Here is a 16114-nt window from a genome sequence, read left to right as displayed (position 1 = left end):
TTAATATGTATTATTTTAAATCTTTCTTCAGCTCTGGAGGAACTTTATCATTTAAATTGTTAAATAAAGACATATTTATTTAGCTTGGGAGTATTCTATTATGGAAAAGGCCTAGGGAACTTAATAAAAATAACTTCTTTTTTCTGTAGCTTTTTGAACTGTAATATAGAATTTAATAGAGAATTATATCTCTGCTATAAAATTCTAAAGGATGGTTCAAAATCTTATATGAAAGATGTAATTTTCTATTACCTTCTTCATAGATGGTTAAAATTGAAGTCGTCAAAAGATTGGCTTTATCCCTATTAAATTATATAGGACTCATCCATGTGGATTTTATTTAAAATTGTGAAGGACCTTTGAAAGGTCTTTAAATATCTTTTCTTTTTTTTTGTTTTGTTTTGTTCTGAAACTTTTAGTTAAATCCAGTTCTACTTATGGGGCTTGATCCTGAATTGAAGTTAATGGAACAGGATTGGAACTAAAACCTATATATATCACATCTAAGATTTTGCACTTGTTTAATTACTCAAATATTCATCCCTTGGACTTTCTAATGTTTTGCTAATTGTAAATTGATTATTGGGATGAGTTTAAAGCATATGTTCTCTGTGTTTATAGACTATACATTTTATAGACTGAAATTATCAAGACCAATTTAGCAGCTCTTTTTTTAACCTAGTAAGAGATTAGTTTATATTAAACACTCCTATTAATTGTAAAGATTACAGACACTGTTGTCTCTTGGAAGCAATCAACATTTAGAAGCTAACATACTTCTTTTTTTCTAGGGGTTTTGTTCCTGGATGACATCTGCCTTTCGAATGCAGTAAGTATATGGAGCAGAAACACTGAGCCATGGTTTACTTTTTCTGATGTGTATATATTTTTACAATAGGGAGGCAGTTTCAAAGATGGAAAGTGATAGACTGTATCGAGGCATAATGCGTGGGGATAGAACTGACAGTATATGAGCCCAAACTGGCTCCCTTTGAAGTCTGGGAGCATGAGGTGGGTCTAAGATTGTAAGCTCCCATTCTTCAAAGAGAACCATGTAAGCAGACCCCCAGGAAAGCCAGTGGGGCTCTAAGCAGGCACAGAGGTCTGCCCACAGGGTTCTCCTTGCAGAATTGGTGCTTCAGTAAAGAGGGAATGAGTCTGTCCCCAGAACAGTTTCTCAGTAGTTGAATATTTCAGATTTGATATTGATTCTTAGTACCTATCTGCCTAGGAAATCATTAATTTTTTTGTCCTATTTGAGTAAACAGATCTTTTTAAAGGAAATTGTTGAGGGTAGGTAATAGGGAATTCTCTGGGACTCCTTTTCCATGCTGTCCTCCATTTTTCCCATTTATTCTCCCCCTCCCAAGAACCCATGTTGGACTGATTTTTTGTCCTCCTGACAATAGATGTGGTTTCTTGCAAAGCCCTTCAGTGCCTTTCCTTAATTGGTTGGGAGTGGGTCTAAGACTAACATGTAGTCACCTTCCTCCTCAGTCTTCCCTGGGACGGAGTGTACTTCTGCTATAGGAGCCCCATCCCACAGATTAAGGTCTGAGTTTAATTCAGTCTTGCAAAACTGCCATGGAAAAGCAACACAGGTGCAAAATATATTTACTCCTCTTTTTCCAGGCTGGTAATGAGAATTTTACTTGTCAAAAATATTGCCAGCCCAAAGGAATAGAATTTTGCTGACCTGGTTTAATTCTTTATGTATTTCATACCCCAGATGGGTCAGTAGAAGGCAGTCAAAATAAAACCCCTTCTTCCCCTTTGGTGGCACAAAGCATTTTTCTAGTACTCTGTGTCTTTTGCTGTGTATTCAGTTGATGAAGATGTACATGTGAATGTTGCTGTAAGTGCCTATTTGGATTTCAGAATAACCTCTCATTAGTGATGGTCTCATGATATGAGACAGACAAGGTAGGTGAGGTAATATCTTGTATTGGACCAACTTTTATTGGTGGAAGGTATGTGCTGTAAGATATTACCTCACCTACCTTGTTTCTCACATTTATTTTAATAAACCATCCCACGTAGGTCTTTCATTTCTCAGAGTTTAGTAGAAGGTAGAAGTTAGAGGGCTTATTTAGAAGTCAGTATTTATAAGCACAGTCCAACTGGTAAAGCATCCAGACTGACCTGCTGCCTTTTTGTCTATGGTGCAGCGATGAAGAGATCCGTGACAAATGTGGTGATGATGCCATGCACTACCTCGCCTTTCAGCGCCACATCATTTGCCTGCTGGTTGCTGTCAGCGTTTTGTCTGTTTGTGTCATATTGCCTGTCAATCTTTCAGGTGACTTACTTGGTAAGAAAATCTTTTCATCTCCTGAAGACAGGGGTGTACTCTGTGTTACTGTCAGAGCTCTCAGGATACCTCCTATTGTGATAAACTTGATAAACGTAGTCCCCCAGTCTGTAGTGTAATACTGTGCAGCTAGATACATCTGACAAAGGCCACTGTTAGAAATAGGATGACAGACTACATGGTTTATTTTCCTGTTCTGGTGTAGCAATTCTATGTTTGTATGCCTCAATAAACATATTGTAATATGCTGGCTGGGGTGTGTGTGCGCGCTACTGCCCTCCTTTGGGTGGAATTGGAACTGCTCAACTGTGTCATAGGCCCTCTACTGCTGACAGAGATTCTCTTTCAGCTCAAGTGGCAGGGGGCCTGTTGTTTCTGGAATAGGAGGATCAAGTTCTGGTCATGCTGCTGCATTAAGTTCTGAGTAGCCACAATGTGTCGCATACTAGGTGGACAAAAATTTGTCACTTTTGTATGTTCATGGTGCTTTTTGCTCTGGTGGTTTAGAGAGTAGCCAACCTTTGATGTGATTAAGTATGTTATCCAATCTGTAGTGGAAGGTCATGGGTTAGGCTATGTTTTAGTCATGGGTATTTTTAGTAAAAGTCATGGACAGGTCACAGGCAGTAAACAAAAATTCACGGCCTGTGACCTGTCCATGACTTTTAATATATACTCCTCACTAAAACTTGGAGGCGGGGAGCAGCTCGGGGAGGGTTGGTGGCCCTGAGGGCACTGCGGGTGCTCCGGGGGGGAGGAAACGAAGATGCGGCCCGGGGGGGGAGGGTGCCATGGGTGCGGGCTGATGGGGCTGAGGCAGGATCCATACCCAGCTCCTGGGAAGCAGTGACCCTAGCTCCACATGCTGTTTCCACTCTGCCCCAAACCCCAGTTCTGCGGCTCCCATTGGTTGGGAACCGCGGCCAATGGGAGCTGCGGGGGCAGTGCCTGCAGGTGGAGGCAGCACGTAGAGCTAGGGGGAGGGGAGTTCCTGTTGTCCTTCCAGGGAGCTTCCCTAAGATAAGCACCGCCCCGCACCTCAATCCCCAGCCCTGAGCCCCCCCGCCCCCCAAACTCCTGCTGCTGGAGGGCTGGGGGGCCAGAGACTGCCCCAGCAGCAGCCAGTGGGACTGGCCCAGGGGCAGCCCAAGCTGCTCAGGCAGCTCCTGAGCCAGCCACAGCAGGCTGCTGCAGAAGGCATGGAACGTCATGGAATCCATGAGTTCTGTGACAAACACGGAGCTTTAGTTATGGGGTTGTATTTTTGTTTTTCCAGAATTACTATTACTCTTTTTTCTCTTTTCCCTGACAAACCAGTGTTTCTTTGGATTGTCTGCTTCCTTGTTATCATGATTAGCGATGCTGTCAGTACAGTTGTGGAAATAATAGTTCTGTAATTTGAACAAATATTTGAGATAAAACATCATTAAAGATGGGAAATTGGACTAGTCCCCTAACAGATTTTTTTTGCAAACCTGTAGATAGCCAGTGTCCAAATGTTAAAAAATCAGCTGCTGTTTTCCTTTGCAGTCTGAATGCAATATCTTCTTCTTTTACTCAATTTTAAAATAAAACCATGGTTAGGTCAGCATTAAGTATCTGTCTTATTTTGAATATTTATTAACATTTAATGTGATGAACATTAACAATAAACATAAATTTATTTTTGAAGTGTTTTATTTTTTATTTCCTTACACTTTTCATATGAATGGTGCACCAGATAAATATACCATATATTTTGTCCTTTTTTTAGATAAAGATCCTTATAGTTTTGGGAGAACAACTATAGCAAATTTACAAACTGGGTAAGTAAATATTGGAAAGTATTAGATGATATTTTATATTTGCTGGAAATATTATGCCTTTCTGAGGCTTACCTTAGTCTTAAAAACATAAAATTTTACAACATGCTTGGTGATGGTATTATTTATTGCTATTTTATGGGCGTGTAAACTGAAACAGAAGTTATGCGACTCACTCGAGGCTACATAGCAAGACAGTTATGGTGCGGGGAAGAGAAATCTGGAGTCCTGGTTTCTACAATCTGCTTTTACTAAACCGCATGCTTCCCTTGAATAATAGATGTTGATGTAGCAATGTTGCTGGCAGAAATTTCCACACTAGAAGAAACTATACTTGTCAGTATTGTTTTGATCTCACAGTTTTAATACAATGTATGGTTTAATTGATTAAAATTCTTTCTTACACCAGACCTATGTGCCTGTCTCTCTTGAGAAGACTATTAAAATCAGTCATGCATTTGAAGAAATGCCATAAAAATAGTTGGATCATTAAATACAAACATAATTATTTTATGTATTGATCTCATCTTAAAAAAAATCCCATTCCTAAAAAGCCCAGCTAGGGTAATTGACAACTTGTTATATTTGTTTAGTAACATAATACTTAGTAAATGGGTATTTTAAAAGGTTTAAAATATAAAAATCTGTCTTATCCTTTTTCAAATAGAGGCTTTGAAACCATATTTTAATTACTGATCCTATTACAGATAAGCAGATTGTTGACAATACACATTTTGTTATACAAGTTTTGAAAGAGAGGCTGACAAACACAGAAGGTAATGGAGTTCAGTAGAGTTAAGGTTGCATAGGCTGTCACATTAGATATGTATATTAATATGTATATTTTTTCAGTTCATTCCATTTCACTCATCTTTCCTCAAATGGTCAGTTGTTAACCTAATACAGACCATAAGTCATTCTGTTTCTCTTAATTCTTCTGGTCAACCAAAATCATGTTTTAGATTTGGGTAAGGATTGGGCCCACGGAGAATTCAGCTAATTACTTAGTGCAGTGAATTGTAATATCTACAGAAAAATTGTCTGTAAATCAACTGTGTGGCAAAGTGTGCCTATACACAGCTGGACAAGAAGGCATATGTTCAAAGGCTACCCAAAAAATGTGTCGCTCCTAGAATAGTTGCATTCCTTGGAGAGCTACTATTTTTATATGATGGGCTGTTAAGTCACATGGTTAGACCAGATACCTGCATTGGCAAAACCACCCATCAACCAATCAGAGACCAATTTTCCTACCCTAATGCCTGATGAACTGTTGTATTCTTAATAGCATTTTAATAGTTACCCATGCAGATGTGGCTCTAAATTCCATTCACTTCTAATATTCTTAAATGTTTTGTTCCACAGCAACAATCTTCTGTGGTTGCACACTGTTTTTGCTGTTATTTACCTGATTTTGACTGTTCTCTTCATGAGACATCACACCACATACATCAAGTATAAAGAGGAAAACACAGTAAGTTCATTTACTCGAAGAAATATGCAGCACGTTTGAAAGGGGAAAATGCTGAAAAATAAAATACAAAAATACTTTCCCACCCCGCCAAAATGTCAATAGATGTGAAGGACTCCATAAAAGGTAAACACTCTAATATAATAGGTTCTAATCACAGCCAGAAAGACCAAGTAGAGTAAATCACAAGAGGAGTAAAAACAAACCTGAGATTTTGTTTTGGCCTGTTGCCAGTATAGGGCCAAATTCAGTGCTGTTGTAAGTGGATGCAACACCCACTGAAGTCGGAAGGTGGTCTTCTGTTTTCTATTCTGTTTGTTTATTTAATAAAGATATTTTGATGTGCTGTGTCATAGTTTCCGCCCCCCTGCCCCATGTTCCTTTGGGCTCTCTTCCTTTTTGTTGTGAGAAACTGAGATGTTTTTCTTCTACAGGTCAGGCGCACACTGTTTATAACTGGCCTTCCCAAAAATGCAAAGAAAGAGGCTATAGAAAACCACTTCATGTGAGTCAAGAACTAGCGTTTGTAGGGAAAGGGGTTTAAAGCAATGTCATGGCAGTTTTAACAATCCAAACTAGATGTGTCCTTGTTTTTAAACTGTTTAAAACCTGTATTCTAATTGCCATATCTGGAAAAATCTTATTAATCTGGTTTTGTCAGACTAAGAGGATAGAATGCAAATTATCAGCTTTTCAAAGGAAAAACAAAGTTAGTTGTTTTTAATTTTAATGCCAAAGAAGTGGCTGGATATTCACACTAATTTTTTTCATGCTCTCACCTGGCCTTTGCTTGAAAGCAGAGCAGCTTGTGTCCTGTTTAATCATAATCTCTGTAAATTAAATTACAGCAGCTGTTTCCAGTTCTCCAATATCTGTTTGTCAGGACTTCGTGTTGGGAGCTAAATGATTGATTCTGATGTTAATTAGAAATCAGTGATAACTGTTACCTCTGTTCCCCTAAAAACCAACCCAGGGTCACACTTGTATTAGTTTTATTACAATGCAGCTGTTAGGTCAGATAGAAAAGAGATGGAGCTTATTCATACATGCACACATTCACTGCATTCATACCCTCATGCACCAACACACTTACACAGACAGAGAGTTACCAGAGACAGCATGGAGGCCGAGAAGCCGAAGCGTGGTAGATCTGGTGTGTCCGCTTGCGGTCCTGAATCCAGGCTGCTGAGCAGGTCAAGGAGCAACAGCTGCTTGTGTGCATGGCTGCTTCCTTTTGCTGGAACTGGGCGGCTCCTGTCACGTACACTGAGTTTTCCTTCTGTGTCCATCACCGAGAAGCATTCCCCGACCAGTTCCTTTCATGCATACCAGGTTCTTCTTTTCTTTACTGCACTCCGTGATTGCTTTCTCAGGGCAGATTATATTAGACACACGTGTCTCCAGGCTCCTTTCTCCTTACAGTTCCTCTCCGCCCAGTCCCACATACACTCCCTTGTTCACTCTCCTTTATCTTCCCCACACACTCCCTTGTTCACACACTTGCTGATTGTGAGATGGGATATTACACAGCTTGGAAGTTCATACAAGTGGTAACTTGAAAAGGTTACAGAGCTTGCAAAGGTCACAAAACTTAAGACTATGCTAACAATAACTGAAGTTACAAAGTCTGCAAAAAGGTTGCAGAACTTAATGATACAAGTTACAGATCTTACAATTGCATTTGAGCAGAGGCTTTACATCATAATAACCTTATGAGACATTCTCCATATTGTCCACTCTCTTCTAACATGTCTCTTTTCCTTTCCAGTGCTGCATATCCGACCTGTAATGTGCTAGAGGTCCAGCTGTGTTATGATGTAGCTAGGCTTCTCTGTTTGCACAAGGAAAGGTACCCAGCTACGTTTATTATAGTGCTATAGAAACAATGCCAAGCTTTATTGAAAACATGGCAAAAGCAGAAAGCTTGTAGATACCAGAGATGAACCTGACCGGGCCATCTCCAGTAGGTGCTACATGCTTCACATGAATGAGTTGCCCTGACTTGATGATTTGACAAGGCAGTATAGTGATTGTCAAGGTATGAAACCTTAGTTTTGAATTATTAACTTTGGGACTCTGGTTCCCAGCACAGTGAAGCTGGGTGCACACGGAGGGGGTTACACTCAGTAACAAAAGCCAGATTGTCCTCCAGACACCTTGGTTTTGTGGAAAGGTTCGCTGAGGTGGTCCTGGTCTGGTAGAGAAGTAACTTTATTTAAACTTGTGTATACTGAAAACTCTTGAGTAAGCGGTGCTGGATCCACTGAAACTTGTAGCTGGATGGGAAAACTAGAACAGAACTCATACTGGTGTTTTTTAAAAAAGAAAAAGGAAAAAAAGCCACGTCCTGGAAGTATCTTTCCAAAATTTGGCACATAGTTTTGCACCACAAAATAATAATCCTTGGTACTTCTTAGTATTTTAGGAAGGAATTTGTTAAATACAGTGAACCCAGGGTAATCTATAGTGAATGTCCAGAGTGCAGTTTAGGCAGTTCTAGGTTAGATCTGGGCTGGCATTCTAAATTAACCGTAATTCTGAAAATAAGCACTAGTATTACTGAAGAAGCTCTTATTTTAGTGAAAAAAAGCACTGAAGAGAACCCTGTTATGTGTAAAAGCAGCAGCCAGAATGTTTTATGTGGAGATTTTATTTATTTATTTTTGGGGGGTGGGAAAAGGGAGTGTAGGTTTATTCCTTGTCTCATCTATTCAGACGATGTTTCTTTATCAATCCTTAGGCGAACTTTGTTTCTCCCAGGATTATACTTTCCTTAGGTTTGTTGTTATAAATCTACTGTTTCATTGCAAAATCTTATATATGTATTTTTTTTTAATCCAGAAAAAAGGCAGAAAAAAGTCTGCTATACTTTATGCACTTGCATGAGAAGAATGGCAGGCGGGTCCGAATCAACCCAAAGCCATGTGGTCAATTCTGCTGCTGTGAAATCAGAGGATGTGAAAGGGTAAGGGATAGTTTCTATCACTGAGTTATTAGCCAGAACAATGGAAAACTGCAACAAAAAATTGCAAAGCTTAACGGAATCTTCCTGATTTGTGCAAAGAATTTAGCATCCTCTTTGTTGCATGTTTCAATTTCTGCAACATCCTTCCTGGCAAGTGGCAACTCGAATTGCCAAGAACATTTGAAGTGTGGTTTTGCTGGTACCTTACTATAGTTCAAGAAAAACTTCCTGTTTTTATTCCACACCACAATGTGATTTGTAATCCATGGAATGGGAGGAGGGATTGTAGTTTGTGGAGCTTGTGTTTGATGAATGTATGAGCCATTTGGTATTGATATGTAACAGGAATCCATTTTCCAACAGGTAGATGCTATAGATTACTATACCCAAGTAACAAATAGGCTGCAGGATGAGTACTTGAAAGAGGAACAAACTGTTCATGACAGCCCACTGGGAATGGCTTTCGTAACATTCCAGGAGAAATCCATGGCAACATAGTAAGTTTTGTGTAGTGTCTTTTTGTTTTGTGAACACCATAGTTATGATTGAGCAAGCCCCTACTTGTGTAACTTATACACTTAGGTCAGTTTCTCTTCATCCACTTTCTCAATTTGGTTTATTTTGCTCACTTGTATGCTTTCCCAGAGATGCACATAGTCCCCAGACTTTGCTACGCTGATTTCTAATTCAAGGAACTGGATGGGTCTGGGACTTCATGGGATAAAGAGCCTTTCAGTTCCAGTCTGGATTCCAATCTAAGTGAATCTTGGACTAGGTGAATAGGTGGCTTATTGGAAATGAGTTACTGATCTCCATTCGTTTTCTAGTGAGCAGATGACCCAATCGCCAACCCACCATCACAGTGGTGCAAACTAGCAGCCTTGTTAGTAGTTTCAACAAAGGAGAAGTCAGCAATTGAATTGGCCATAGATGCCAAACTATTCTGTCTTTTGTAGGTACACCGTCCATGCTAGGGGGGTGGAACATTGGCAGGGTAGCATGGAGATTTTTGTGCTGGCTGTCTTACATCTGTTCTGTGGATAAACAGGACTTCAGTGAACTTTGCACCGATGCGGGGTGCTAAAGTATATATTTGTGTGTGTCCAAATTTACATACATAGCAACTTTGCTTTCTTTTTAGTTATTAATATCCAGATTACTGCGATGATGAATAAACTCGATTCAGAGAGCCCTAAAGATACAGAAATGTACAATGGCCAGTGTTAGGCAAAAGGCTGAATATGATACTGTTTAGTAATGATGTTACTATTCATTGTGATGAAAGGATAGACGGTTACTTGACACAACTTCATGTTCTTTCAAAATCCCTTCTGTTTGCAGCACACTGCTCAGCCCTCACAGTTCAGCTCTGCAACTTACATTTTCTCACTCAATATATGCTTGACATTTACTATAGCTATAGATACTTATCAGCCTGATCCTGGAAGTTGCTAAGCACCCTCAACTCCCATTGAGTTCAGTGGGACAGAGCTGTAACTAGGTATTTTTGCGCCCAAGGCAAGAATATAAAATTGCGCCCTCCCCCAGGGCCGGCTCTTCAGCGGGAATTCGGCGGCGGGTCCCTCAGTCCCTCTCGGAGGGAAGGGCCTGCCGCTGAAGAATGAATGAAGGGACTGGGGTGGTGGTAGAGCCTATGATTTTTGGGGGGGCAACTCATGATTTTTGACTGCTTGGGCTGGTAATGTTGCTTCCAAGATGGTCTTTGGTTCCAGTCTAGTTCCAATCCAGAGAGGGGCTCCCAGGTTAAGAGAGGAGGGAGGTGCTGGATATCAGCATGGCCACTGGGGATCATCATGTGTCCTGAGAATGCTGGGAGTTCAGGTTTGCAGGGCAAGATCAGAGGTGGCAGGTTTGTAGAAATTTTAGCAGTGCTCAGAACCCGTCCCCGCCCAAACTCCACCCTCTGACCCGCCCAAGGCTCTGGGAGGGAGTTTGGGTGAGGGAGGCGGTCTGGGGTGCAGGCCCTAGGCTGGGGCAGGTGATTGGGGTGCAGGCTCTGGGAAGGAGTTTGGGGCTGGGATGGGTGCAGAGGGAGGGGGTGCAGGGGTGAGGGCTGTGAGTTGTGGCTGCAGATGAGGGGTTTGGAGTGTGGGGGGGCTCAGGGCAAGAGTCGGGGTGAGGGCTCCATCTGGGGCTGGGAATGGGAGGTTTGTGGTGCTGGAGGGGCTCAGGCTTGGGCAGAGGGTTGAGGATGCGGTGGGCGGTGAAAGCTCTGACTGGGGGTGTGGGCTCTGGAGTGGGGCAGGGCTGGGAATGAGTTTGGGGTGCAGGCAGGCTGCTCTGGGACAGGGGCCAGAGAGGATTCTCTTCCCCCTCCCCCAGCCCTTTCCCTGCTGGCAGCAGTGAGCTCTGGGGGAGGAGCCCCCCCTTTCTGACCCCCCAGCAGCACACCCCCCCACACACCACGGTCATCACTGCATGTGTTCCTAGGGCCCCTCTCAGGTCCAGGAATCTCCCTCACTTCCCCCGTGGTGGGTGCCAGGGGGTGCAGCGTGTGCCTCCTCCCCTGCTGTTGCCCCTGACTGTAGCCTCACTGGGGGTGAGGAATGGGGCTGCCTCCTTGCCCAGCATGGGGCAGGAGCAGTGACTGCAGGTGGGGAGCCCCCTGTGCTGCTGGAGGGTCCCATTGGAAAATGAAAGGGTCTGAGGGGGAAGGGCAGGCTCACGGTCAGTCTGCCCTGGCAGTGAGACGCGGGGGCACTAGGACCCTGTGGCAGCAGTTGCTACAGGGAGGCAACATGGAGCCATTCTGCTCTGGGGCCGGGAAGGGGCTGGGGGAGGCAAGTCGGGGTCGGGGGACACTCGGGGGAGGTGCGGGGGGGCGGCAGGTGGGGGTGGAGGGAGATCACCCGGTTATAAATATCTCTGTGCCAGCCAGTGGCTTTTTTTCCCTCCATCACTTTCTGCGCCCCTCGACTTTTTGCGCCTGAGGCAAGTGCCTCACTCGCCTCGCCCTTGTTACGGCACTGCAGTGGGAGTGATTGTGCTCAGCATTGCTGAATTGGGTCATTGGTAGGGATAAGTAACTTAGTCCCATTGTTCTTAGTGGGCTGTTAGCTGTCTGCCTATCTCTTATTAACAGGCTCACAAAGATGATTAAGGAAGGAGATCAAGGTCTTTATTTTATAAAAATGTGGTTCCTATAGGACAACAGATCATTCTCTGTGGGCCCCTCAGCTTTGCCATACATGCCCCCTTTTGTAAAAATATCCATAACCTCTTGACTTTCGGGGCATGCTGTAAAGCCGGTCGTGAATGTGGGTGTGAAGAGGTGTAGGATGTGGGGTTTCTTGTGGGAATTTGAGAGGTCAAGGGGGTTGTACTTGAATTTCTGATTAGCCCTATCAAGAGGAACTGAAAAAGACGTTGCAGTCTGTTTGGTGGTTTCATTTAGTTTTGGGTCGATGCAATGGACTTTTTCTTCTGGAACCTGGGTTATATTATACGTGAATAAAAGTTCCACATCAAATGACCAGGCAGTTGAGTACCAATGGCAGTCACTGCTCCAGAGAAAACAGTAGTGGAATAGCAAAGGTGTTGCAAGCCAGGATTAAGATGCTTTGATTCATTTTAATGTGGAAGCTTCATCGTGATGCTTGGGCATCACATACTGAGGATACTAAATTTTCCTTCAGATGTTGCTTGCATTGTTTAAAACAAGTACAAGAGCAGTCACTACTTAAGTATCTTCTGCTGCAGGATGTGGAAGTTTTATGGTAATACTATTACTGCAGTAAGGAAAAAAAATCCCTCTTTCCCTGGTTGATATTTGTATATGTGTTGCCCTGTATCCTTTTATGTAAATGAAGAATAGTCATGATTACATTCACTAACTTCAGAGTGGCACGCAGTTTAAATATAATGCATACCCCTGCCATGCTTACATATCATAACTCATCTGAGATGGGTTTTTTAACAATTAAACGAACAGTCATACCATTTGAAATTTGTGCCTAAGACTATTGCATTTGGGAAGGTTATAAGCACTCTGCTTGTGGCCATAATTGGATTGGGTGTGAATCAAATCATAACTCTAGACGATATAATCAAGTCTTAAGTTTACACTTTGGGAAGGGGAAGAAGGGGTTTCAGGCAGTGAGAATAATCAGCATAGTAAAAACATGCTCAAAAGTGCTATTCTAAACTGGTGGCTGATGTTGGTTTCAGTATCATCAGTAAGAATGCAGACACATTCCCTGCTTTGTAATTACTGGCCTGTAGAGCTTTTTACTAAGGCATATAGAACACAGAGAAGAGGGTTTTTTAAAATATATTTATTATATTAATCATCATCACAAACTCTACTTTCATGATAGTGCTGTGCAGCTCAAAGCAAGACTGGTTAGGTGTCCATAAGCTCTGATCGAGCCAGACTTAGGTAATTGTTTAAATGATGACTATTATATGCATGTGTGACATTATGGTGAAGTCCAAAATACTGTCTCGAGGATGTGATAAAAGCCTTTCCCTTTACTGGCAATCTCCCTGCTTCAACATGTGACATTTCCAGCTGCAAAACTACATTGTTTTTTCTTTATTGCAGTATTCTGAAAGACTTCAATGCCTGCAAATGCCAGAGTTTTAAATGTAAAGGGGAACCTCAGCCATCAGCCTACAGCAAAGAACTCTGCATTTCAAACTGGAATGTTACATATGCCACCTATCCAGAGAATATTTGTTGGTAAATTCTTGATCACTTTACATCAATTTATAATCTAGAATATAAATTTGGAGTTGGAGGGGTTGGGTTATTTTTCTCCTCCAGAAGAAAATTATTTTTTGCCCAGATACTGAGAGTTTGAACCATTGTCACATTGAACACTTGTGGTCTAGTGGATTGAACACAAGACTGGGAGTCGGGATATCTGGGTCCTGTTGCCACCTCTACTACTGAAATGCTTAGCTGACGTTGGGCAAGTCACTCATGGCCTGATATTTTTCAGAGGTTGTGGGTACCCGTATCTCCTATGGACTTCAGGGACAATTGAAATCAATGGGAGCTGTGGTTGCTCAGCACCTCTGAAAATCATCCCCTTAATACCTGTTCCTCAGCTTTTTTATCTACAAAATGGGGATAATGCATACCTATTTTTGTGAGATGTATGGATGAAAAAGCCCTATATTAGTGCTAAGTATTATAAAAGTATCTGACTTCTAGTATTAGCTGCCACATTATAGCAATAGCTGAACCCACTGTATACTGAAACAGTCTTTTAAATTTTATTGCTGTCACAGTAAATTTCCCAGCCATTATGTGCCACAGGGGGAAAGTTTTTGAAAATAAGCAAATGTTGTTGAATTGCTTTTTTTCTCCCTTCCTGTCTCATTCAAAAGCTAGAGGGGTACACCAAAGATCACTGAACTCTTTCCAGTTACCTTGCAAGTGGCTTGTATGTGATGTAGCCTTACTCATAATGCCGGTTACAGATTTTTTCACAGAGGTCATGGAATCCGTGACTTCCAGTGACCTCTGTGAATTCAGCCCCAGCTCCTGGCCGCCATGGGTGGCATGGGGGTACCCCCGAACTCCTGACCAGCACAGACGGCGGGGCTGCAGTTCAGAGGCGGCAGTGGGAGTCCCCCTGGAGCTCCTGGCCGCTTCAGGCGGCAGGAGAACCTCAGAGCTGCCCAGCCTCTGCAGGCGATGTGTGGACCCCGCAGCTGAACTCCTCATTTTGTCATGGATATTTTTAGTAAAAGTCACAGACCAGACACTGGCAATAAAGAAAAATTCGGAGAAGCCCGTGGCCAGTCTGTGACTTTTACTAAAAATATCCATGACAAAATCTTAGCCTTAATCATGAGACACTGATGATTTTTTGTGTAACTTCCTCCCTGTCCACCACAAAATCACAGGGAATTTTTGATAACACATTTATTCATAATACTGTAGAAGTGTTGAGCCATGATTTATTGCAAATATCCTTATTAAATACCAGTAGTCTGCTCCCTTTTAACTTGTGTGATTCTTTTTGATGTTTGAATCCTCTCTAATATTGGAGCATCTATTTAAAAAATGCAGTGTTGTTCCATCTGATTCTGGTGCTCCAGAGGTTTATTTTCTCCATAACTGCAATTCTACCATCAGGATAAAATACAGAATCTAGCGTCTTATAATTTAACAGTGTGGTTTGTACCTTCATTTTTGCAACCATGGTACCTTGAGATGTGAATTATGCAGTTCTGGTAAGCTGCAATGAGTGGGGTTAGGGTTAGTCAGTACTTGGATTGGAGACCCCCAAGGAATACCTCAGTACTGCAGATAGTCACACTAATGACTAAGTAGGTGACATTCTTCCCTCTGAGTCGGCAGTGGTGATGTTGGTGGGGAAGCACTCACATAGCTAGGGCCCTACAAAATTCACAGCCATGAAAAACACGCCACGGACTGTGAAATCTGGTCTCTCCCCCACCCCAAAATCTGTGTGTGTGTGTGTGTGCACGCGCGTGCTTTTACCCCATATTATACAGACTTCATGGGAGAGACCAGCGTTTCTCAAATTGGGGATCCTGGCCCAAAAGGGAGTTGCAGGGGGGTTGCAAGGTTATTTTATGAGGGTTGCGGTATTGTCACCTTTACTTCTGTGCTGCCTTCAGGGCTGGATGGCTGGAGAGCAGCAGCTGTTGGCCTGGTGCCCAGCCCTGAAGGCGGCACCCCGCCAGCAGCAGCCCAGAAGTAAGGATGTCTGTACCATACCATGCCACCCTTATTTCTGCGCTGCTGCCTTCAGAGCTGGGCGGCCGGAGAGAGGCAGCTGCTGACTGAGGGCCCGGCTCCACAGGCAGCAGCGCAGAAGTAAGGGTGGCAATACCATGCCAAGCCATCCTTACTTCTGCGCTGCTGCTGGCGGTGGCTCTGCCTTCATTGCTGGGCTCCCAGCCAGCAGCCACCATTCTCCAGTGCCCAGTGTGGCCACCAGCAACAGTGCAGAAGTACGGGTAGCAGTACCGCGACCTCCCCACAACTCCTTTTTGGGTCAGGACCCCATCGATTACAACACCGTGAAATTTCAGATTTAAATAGCAGAAATCATGAAATTTACTTTTTTTTTTTTTTTAAATCCTTTGACTATGAAATTGACCAAAATGGACCCTGAATTTGGTAGGGGCCCTACACCAGAGGTGAAAGTAAGCCAGTCCAGTCTGGTCCAGCGTACCGGCAAGAGCCAGTATGCCGTGCCGGACTGGACCGGCATCTCCAGCGGTGATTTAAAGGGCCCAGAGCTCCAGCCATGGCGGGGAGCCCTGGGCCCTTTAAATTACCACCAGAGCTCCATCAGCTGGGCTCAGGCGGGGATTTAAAGGGCCCGGAAGTCCGCAGCGGCTGGAGCCCTGGGCTCTTTAATTTGCCCATGAGCCCTGGGGCTCCCAGCTGCCTCTGCAGCTGGTAGCTCCAGAGTGATTTAAAGGCCCTGGGGCTCCCAGCTGGAGCCCCAGGGCCTTTAAGTCTTGAAAGACCTCGCCTCTTCCAGTTGAGGCCACCCCCCCACTCAGGACTCTGGCGTACCGGTAAGTCCTTTAAGTTACTTTCACCCCTGCCCTAC

The 16114-nt window shown here is 43.1% G+C and overlaps 1 protein-coding gene across 4 annotated transcripts in view; it reads left to right on the top strand.

The window, feature by feature from the left end:
* TMEM63A (transmembrane protein 63A) overlaps positions 1-16114 on the top strand; it is a 44106-nt gene that overhangs the window by 13402 nt on the left and 14590 nt on the right. For all 4 annotated transcript variants that reach the window (XM_039529280.1, XM_039529277.1, XM_039529278.1 and 1 more), the window contains 9 exons: positions 792-829; positions 2169-2311; positions 4065-4116; positions 5479-5587; positions 6019-6089; positions 7353-7433; positions 8426-8549; positions 8913-9046; positions 13114-13251. In XM_039529280.1, the coding sequence (XP_039385214.1) occupies positions 807-829; positions 2169-2311; positions 4065-4116; positions 5479-5587; positions 6019-6089; positions 7353-7433; positions 8426-8549; positions 8913-9046; positions 13114-13251 (875 nt within the window). In that variant the 5' untranslated portion in view covers positions 792-806. The remainder of the gene's footprint in view (positions 1-791; positions 830-2168; positions 2312-4064; positions 4117-5478; positions 5588-6018; positions 6090-7352; positions 7434-8425; positions 8550-8912; positions 9047-13113; positions 13252-16114) is intronic.

This window comes from Mauremys reevesii, linkage group 3 (assembly GCF_016161935.1).
Source record: "Mauremys reevesii isolate NIE-2019 linkage group 3, ASM1616193v1, whole genome shotgun sequence".
NCBI lineage: Eukaryota > Metazoa > Chordata > Testudines > Geoemydidae > Mauremys > Mauremys reevesii.
Note: the sequence above shows the minus strand (reverse complement) of the source record. Positions and strands in the feature narration are given on the sequence as shown.